The sequence below is a fragment of the Elephantulus edwardii genome, unplaced genomic scaffold (assembly GCF_000299155.1).
Source record: "Elephantulus edwardii isolate Elephantulus edwardi_28Jun2011 unplaced genomic scaffold, EleEdw1.0 scaffold00087, whole genome shotgun sequence".
Lineage (NCBI taxonomy): Eukaryota > Metazoa > Chordata > Mammalia > Macroscelidea > Macroscelididae > Elephantulus > Elephantulus edwardii.
Genome location: NW_006399837.1, coordinates 10,323,456 through 10,331,397, shown reverse-complemented (window position 1 = coordinate 10,331,397; position 7,942 = coordinate 10,323,456). Strand labels below are relative to the sequence as shown.

Sequence of the window (7,942 nt, the reverse complement as noted above, 5' to 3'; positions counted from 1 at the left end):
TTTTTTATACAATTATTCCTATATGTTGTTTTTTTATAAAATTAATCACCCATCCATGCCCACCATTATCCTCCTGCCTTTTCAGGTCCCCACTGGATCTTTCTTAATTCCTTCACCTCATCCCTCTGCCTATCAAACTCTGGGACCTAGAAATCTTTTAAGAACTATACAAATGAAAATTTATAATATCAAGTCAAAAGTTAGATAGGAACTTTGGGGACAGGGAGTTTATCTTAATGAGAGTGACACAACTTAGGAGATGTGAATATATAGGTCAATGTTACACAATAGTACTAGCAGAAACTGTTGGGTTAGTGTGTGCTTTATTATGCATATGCTCAATAACATGGACAAAATAAAATTTAGAAGACGAATAAAACGAAGGTAAATAATCATGCTACCATTATTATAAAAAGACAAGAATGGGTATATATACAAATTTTTTAAAGAATTATTCATAAGTGTATCTGACTCATGGGGATCCCAAGGCTCTAAATCGTCCCAGAAGCAGACTGCCTGCCTCTTTCGTCTGCACTGTGGCTGCTGAATTCGAACCCTCAGTCTTCTACATTAACAGCCTAGTGATGTAACCACTGTGCTATCTACTTTTGTAAGGGACAGAGTGAATTTATTCTGACAGAGAGGATTTATTCTGTGTAGATTAATCTATGTTGTGGTGATTATATTTTAATTTGTGAAATAATCCTTCACCAAGGTAAAATTACAAAGAAAGCTTCAAGAAGTCCATAATGGTAGGGAACTGTACTGCCAACACACAGGCACACAGTTCGAATCCACCAGCAGCTCTGTAGAAGAAAGGTGAGCTGTTTCCTTCAGTGTGATCTGCAGCCTCTGAACACCTGCTGGCAGGTCAGCTATGGGTCCGTTCACGCTCGCTGATGCACACTACCACCAATGTGATACTGAGATTAAAATGAAAGCATCTTCCTCTAAGATTCTATAAACGAATCCTGATCAAAAAGGAGAGAATGCAGAATAGAATTTCTGATTTTTTCAATGGAATCCAGACGTTACGGATCCACTGAAGCTGGAAGAACCCCCAAAACTAATGCCCTTAGATAATTTTTAAACCTGAAGCCAAAATATATTCCCTGACTTCTTCCTAATAAGTAATGTCTGCCTTTAAAGAACTTTCCTTATGGGATTAAATAACAATTGTTGTCGTTATATGCCATTGACTTGATTGCAAATCATAGCAACCCTATGCACGTTGTTGTTGTTGTGTGCCTAGACAATAGAAAATTAAAAAAAGAATTAATGGGTTTGGAGAGTAATGAGTCTGTGTTAGTGAAGGAGGAAAAATTTAAGAAAATGAAAATAGTTATTTTGGAAAATGTCTTCTGTGCCATCAAATTGTGCATGTGAAAACTGTGGTTTGGTCAATGTCCTACTGTACATATTTTTTTTTTTTTAAATAACAACTAAAAAAAAGTCAGTTCTTTTTGAAACAGTGAAAGGAGTCCTTTAGATCAGGCTGCTCTTGCCATGCCTGCAGGCCATTCATGTGCCTCCCCGCGCCTGCACGTCCTCCTTTTCGTCATTGTCCCTGAGATCTCATGTGCACTGTTCACTGAGAACAAGCTGTAGAGATGTTAGGGGGTCAAAGAGGACTATTTACTGCGAACTAAGTCGGGATTCAGCGCTTGATGATGTGTAAACCAGCTATTACACTAGATTTCTCAATTAAAAGTTCAGGCTTTTACTACACTGAAGAAAATTAAGAGTGTCAGACCTATCTCGTTGTTGTTGTTGATTGCCTTCGAGTAGAGCATGACTCATAGCGACCCTATGAACAAAAGGCCTGAAGCCCCCCTACAACTATCAACATGTATCCAAGTTCAAGGAGTTTCTGGAGACATGTTATTTAGGAAGTTGATGCCACTCCTGCTTCCATGGAATTATTTACCTGTTTAGAAATTGTTTGCCAGTTTTGCCAGTTTGTTATTGACTTATGCTTGAAGGTGGGAGGCTGGATGAATTCTTCTTCCTTCTTGAACTCCATGAGCCATTCATTTCTTCAGCTGATCAACAGTTTTGATTTCTTATTTAAATGTGCTTATGTATTTATTTAGTGGTAGACAACATGAGAAAAATACTAATGTTTCTAAAAAGAGTGAATGAATGAATGCATGAATGATTTCAGGGGGACCTTGGCGACCGTGGACACCCTGGACCACCAGGTGTTTTGGTAACCCCATCTGTTCCAATTAAAGGTATGTGTCCCATTATTTCCTCCATAAATTACAAAGAAATGGGATTTTGCACAGCCTCAACTAAGGAATCTGTTCAGGTATTTATTTAGCTAGTACACTTCCTACAAAATCTAATTCATGGCTGTTGCGTCTGTTCCAGCTCATGTTGCTTCTGGGAACCATAAAATCAGAAATGACCTGTAGCTGACCCTCAGGCAGGTTTTCAGAGACAGTTAATTGCACAAGGGGGAGTGGATTCAAACCACGTGCCTTCAGGATTGCTGTGCAGCCTCTTACCACTTGACCACCAGAGCTCCTTAACTCGTAGAGCTTCCAGCTCATAGTGATTGTCATTGTATGTCCAAAGCCATAAATCTTTATGGGAGGAGATTGCCCATCTTTCTCTCATGGATTGGGTGATGGATTCGAACCACTGATCTTTCAGCTAGCAGTGCAACACATAGCATACTACACTACCAGAGCTTCTGAGCTAGCTAGCACATGTTGTGTTGAACTTGACTGTAAATAATGAAATGTGAGCATGGAGAGAATCTGCCCACTGTTTGTCTGTATTGACTTTAAGTATTAGATTTTATTTTAATATATAAACTGTATCTTTGGGTTTTGTTTTGCTTTAATTTTTTTATTTCTTTCCCCCATTCATTCATGGTTGCACCTTTTTCTCCCTGCCTACCCCTCCTCCTAGTTCACTTTTCTCTTTGAAAAGAAAAACAACAACAACAACAACTTTCATTGTTATACATTCCCCCTACCCCCCAGTCCACAGTCCACTTTACTCTGCATTTCTTTTTCTGGAATCTTGTCATGAAAATAGAACCTAGTCCTATATCCCTTTTAAACAGTTCTCTCCCTCATCTGTTTCAATGCAGTATATATTATTTATCCCCTCTTTCACAATCTCCCCCGAACTCCAATGTCAGTCCTGTTTTACAACAGTGGCACTGTGAATTATTTGTCCTTTTGTGACTGAGGTGTTTCCACTCAGCATAATGTCCTCCAGGATCACCCATTTTGTATAATAGTTCGTGAGTTCCTTGTTTTTCAGTGCAGCGTAGTATTCCATTGTGTGAATATACTTACAGCTTTTTTGTTTGTGGATGGGCTGTTTTTAGTGTGTCATCTGTCAGTAAATAGATGGGAGTGGTGTTTGATGTATATGCCATTAACATACTCCTGGGGAGAGGAGCAGTTAAACCAGTTGCCATCAAGCCACTTCTGACAGTAAAGTAATGTATTTCCGTAGAATTGTACTCCATGGGGATTTTTTGTATGGCTGGGATTTTTTGTCCACCTGGTCTTTTTTTTTTTTTTATCTGACACTCCTCTGTGTGGATTTGAACAGCCAGTCTTTTGGCTAGCAACTGAACATGTTAAACACTTGTACGACCTACGTCTAAGTCAGAAACCAGCCAGCAGTGCTCAACTCAGAGTGCATTGTGTCTGCAGAAAGGGGTAGCGAAGATATGTGGTAAAAACAGACAAACCCCATAAAACAGTCTTTGCTGGGCTTCAGAAAAACTACTCAGCATGTATGTTTATCAAACACTGACGTGTATCTGTATACTTATTTACTCGCCTGTGGAATTCTCTCTGCAGGCCCTCCAGGAGACCCAGGCTTCCCTGGCCGCTATGGAGAAGTGGGGGCAGTTGGGCCACCTGGCCCCCCAGGTCTCTCAGGCCAACCCGGAGAAGCCAGAGCAGGTACGAACTCTTTGCCTTTTACCTCCTCGTCTTCCTAAATTATCATCCACACAGTGGTTCTCAGTTCTCTATGACACTGAAATCACCTTAGGAACTTTCTTTTTCTTCTTTTTTTATTTTTCCTCTTGTTATTTGAGTGAAGTGTCAGAGAGTAAATTGGTTTTCCATTCACCTGTTAATACACTTTATGATTCATGAGGTTGATTATAATCTCCCCATTGGAACAGCATCCTTCCCATTCACTCCTTGTGTGTACCATTTCCCTTGATCTTTTTACCCCCTATCTGTTCCTACCTTCGGAGCTTTGTCTCTGGGAAAGTGTTCTTTTGAAGTGAAGCCAGAGTGCTCCTTAGAAGCAGATTGACTCACATACTTTGGGCCTCTTATCTTTGGGTCCAGCCCCAGGAAAATGACATCCAGGCTTCAAAAAGTAGAAGGTCTGTGAAAGAGAGAAAGGGCTTCAATGAGCAGTGGGCTTAAGCACAGTGGAGAGAGTGAGAAGGGTGCAGGGTCAGGAGAGGTCGGCCGTTCCTTGGATACAAGGTCACTGTGAGATACAGCTGGTTCAGCAGCACCTCCCATGACGTGCCCCACCCGGACAAGCAGAGGGTCTGCGTGATTAAAGTGCCCCAGTATTTCTGTTGCCTGGGGTCTTGGAGGTTAACTGGTCAACTCTGCCTTCCTTGCGGGAGACCCAGTTTGAGTCTCAGACAATGCCTTCGTGCCCCGTCACCAGCCTCTGTCAGTGGAGGTGTGCACATTGCTGTGGTGCTGAATAGATTTCAGTGAACTCCAGACAGACTGGACAGAAAGACCTGATGTCTGTTTCTGAGTACGAGCTGGTGAGACACTGCGGGCAGCAGCGGTCCAGTCCTCATGGCGTCAGGGGGAGCACACAGCACGAGTCAGCATGTTGTCCTTTGTATGTGGGATCACATGCGACTGGGGCCGACTCAGAGTCAGCCAGCAACATTCCTGATTTACAGCCAGGATGAAGACCCGTGGAACTCAAAACCGGACAGACATTTGTTTGTTGTTGTTGTTGTGTGCTGTTGGGTCAGAACCTCCCCATAGCTGACACTCCAGTGAGCTTTCAGAGACAGTATATTGCCTGGGAGGAGGTTACCCATCTTTCTCCTGTGGAGCGGCTGGTAGATTCGAACTACTTCCCTGTATGTTGGCAGCACAACTCTTCACCGCTAGGCCACCAGCCTCCCAACTGTAGACGGTTTGAATCTCCCAATTGTTCCGCAAGAGAGAGAGGTGAACTGTTAAAATTGACAGCTTCAAAAACGCGATGAAGGGTTGCTAGGAGTCGATTGTGACTCAGTTCACGTGAGTTTTGTTTAGATTAATTCCATTGATTTCACCTCCTACGGACGGGTCTCCAAGGCTGCAATGTATTGTATGTAGCCTGTTGTTCGTATTGGAAGCTGATGAGCATCTACTCTGGTTCTGAGGCGAGACGGTGGACAGCATCCCTTTCTATCCTTACTAGAGATTTCAAGTCAGGTCTTTGGAAGATCAGATAGCACTCAGATCCGCAGAGGCATGTTTCCATCAGGTGTACCAGGGCGCACAGCCCTTGCTGTGAATATTTTTATTTCGTAATTATGTGCAGTGTTTACCACAGGACAAGCAGGGTTTGGGAATCAGGGCACTTGGAATCGAACCCCAGCCTTGCCAATTTGGGCATGTTGTTAGAAGTGGTTTTATGCTTAGAAAGGTGAAAGACAGGAAAAGAGAGGAAGACCCCAAACCAAGCGATCTGACACAGTGACTGCAGCAGTGGGCTGGGGTATTTCAGAGATTATGAGGACCGCACGGGGTAGGACAGGGTTCAGATCTGTTGTTCACATGGTCATTGAGTCATACTCGACTCAGTGGCCCGTAACTACAACTTGCCACTTAGTGGAGACCCCAAGCTGTTGTTAGGTGTCACTGAGTCACCTCTGGCTCGTATCCACCTTGTGTATCACAGATCGAAGCCTCGCCCAGTCCTGTGTGGTTCTATAGATTCCACTGTGCACAGCTCCACTGCTGAGGTCACTACGTGAGTACTTCGCGTTGGGACTTTTCTTCTCATGGACCCTCTTCTTTCCCAAGCATGACAACCTTTTCCAGTGACTGGACCCACCTGACACACATCGAAAGTGTATGAGATGTGAGCTCCTCATTTTTGCTTCTAAGGAGCACGCTGATGGTGTGCCTTCCAAACCAGGTCTGTTTCTTCTCTCAACAGCTGTGAGATATTCAGTGCTCTTTTCCCATACCACATAGTGAAATGGCAATGAGGCGACTATGCAAAGGGTGATGTTTTATCTCCTACGATTCTACCCAAATCAGTTGCCATCAAGTGGATCTTGACTCGTAGCAACCCTAGAAGACAGAGTACACCCGCCCCTTGGGGTTTCTAACTGTCTGTCTGTAGAAGCAGGTCACCACATCACAAAGCAATTGGTGACTTTGAACAACCAGCATTTTGGTTAGCTGCTCTAACTGCTTCATCTGCTGCACCACCAGGACCCTTTAAGTAGGTTTTGTGTGATTATATTTTGGTCCTTAAATGTGCTAATATGTTTATTCAGAGTCTCTTTTTATGCCAAATTATCATGGTGGCAAACTGGAAAAAACTTAATTTCTATGAAATATCATCTGCTCCTTTCCCAGAAACCCCACAGATTGGGGAAAAGAGAAGACCTGGTTTCCCAAACCAGCCCGTGCCATTGTTTGTGTGTTTACTTAGAAGGACCCAAGGCGTTCCAAGGGCTGTGGGACTGAATGTTTTTCATTCTTTGAAAACGTTCCGTGCCATTTGAAAAGTCATAGCTTTTGTTTCCTTCCACAGAACAGCTTCCTCTGGTAGTATTTATCATTGTCATCATTGATTTCTTTTGGAGGAATGATGGGACCTCCTGGCCCTCGAGGATTTCCTGGTTATCCAGGGCTTCCAGGCACCGCGGGAATTCCTGGGAGAGCCGACTCCGCTCCAGGAAGACCAGGGAACCCAGGACCACCTGGCCTGCCCGGCCCGCCGGGGATGCAGGGACTCCCAGGATCAGATGGTAAAACAAGCCTCATTCGTGTGCACGAGTGTCTGTCATGTTTGATATAACCGTGTCCTCAGAAAGGGTGACTTTGTCTATTTCTAAAGGATCTATGTTTCATAAGCTGTATTAATGTACTAAATATTTCTAATTTTTTTATTTTACAAATAAGTACACTGAGATTGGATTGTTTCATGAAAAGTGTGTGGAATTATTTGGTTGGAAATTTAAGGGTGAATGTGAGAATTCATCTTCTATAGAAGGAAATAATAATGCTCAGATAGACAAATAAAGACATCACATCAAATAAAAACATACACATGTTGGATGCCAACTAACAAAAGAACCGACCGCCGTATGGAGGGAGCTTCCTTCCCACGGCCAGCTAGGAGCCAGCTTTCTAGGATGTGCTAAATCCTTCCAGGATAGTTTTGCTCTTCTTGCCCCTCCCTCCTCTTTGTCTCATGGGCTTATGTCTTTTTATGGTCTCCTTGGACTTTCTATTGTTTTCCCCCCATGAGATTTTTTTCAGACAGGGCAAGATTTATTATTTGTAATTGATCTGTCATCCCAGCTGTCTATGAAATGATTGATAATTGAGGACGTGGAGACCTATTTGCCATTTTCTGACTTGTAACTTTTTTTTCCCCCATTTGTTTTGTGTTTCTTTACCTTGCACTTCAGCCTATGAAACCAGACTAAGATTAGGAATGGCTTTATCAATGGCTATGGTAGCAGATAGGTAGTGGGGCAAGTATATGGTAATTAATGCATAATCATGTATATGAACATATATAGCAGAAAAGAATCGTTGGGAAAGAAAGGAAGAAAAGGATGGAGCTAAGAAGAGAAATTTAGGAAAAAGGATACATATGTATCTCATTACATATATATTTGTTAATATTTATATTCTGGGATATATTTATTAATATATATATTGTATGCTATGTTGTTGTTGTT

General features: G+C 42.5%; 1 protein-coding gene across 1 annotated transcript in view; it reads left to right on the top strand.

Annotated features, from left to right (window-relative positions):
• Positions 1 to 7,942, top strand: part of COL4A4 (collagen, type IV, alpha 4) — a 134,129-nt gene that overhangs the window by 46,364 nt on the left and 79,823 nt on the right. Inside the window, exons 16-18 of the mRNA XM_006890322.1 lie at positions 2,165 to 2,234; positions 3,831 to 3,935; positions 6,836 to 7,000. Coding sequence (XP_006890384.1) covers positions 2,165 to 2,234; positions 3,831 to 3,935; positions 6,836 to 7,000 — 340 coding nt within the window. The remainder of the gene's footprint in view (positions 1 to 2,164; positions 2,235 to 3,830; positions 3,936 to 6,835; positions 7,001 to 7,942) is intronic.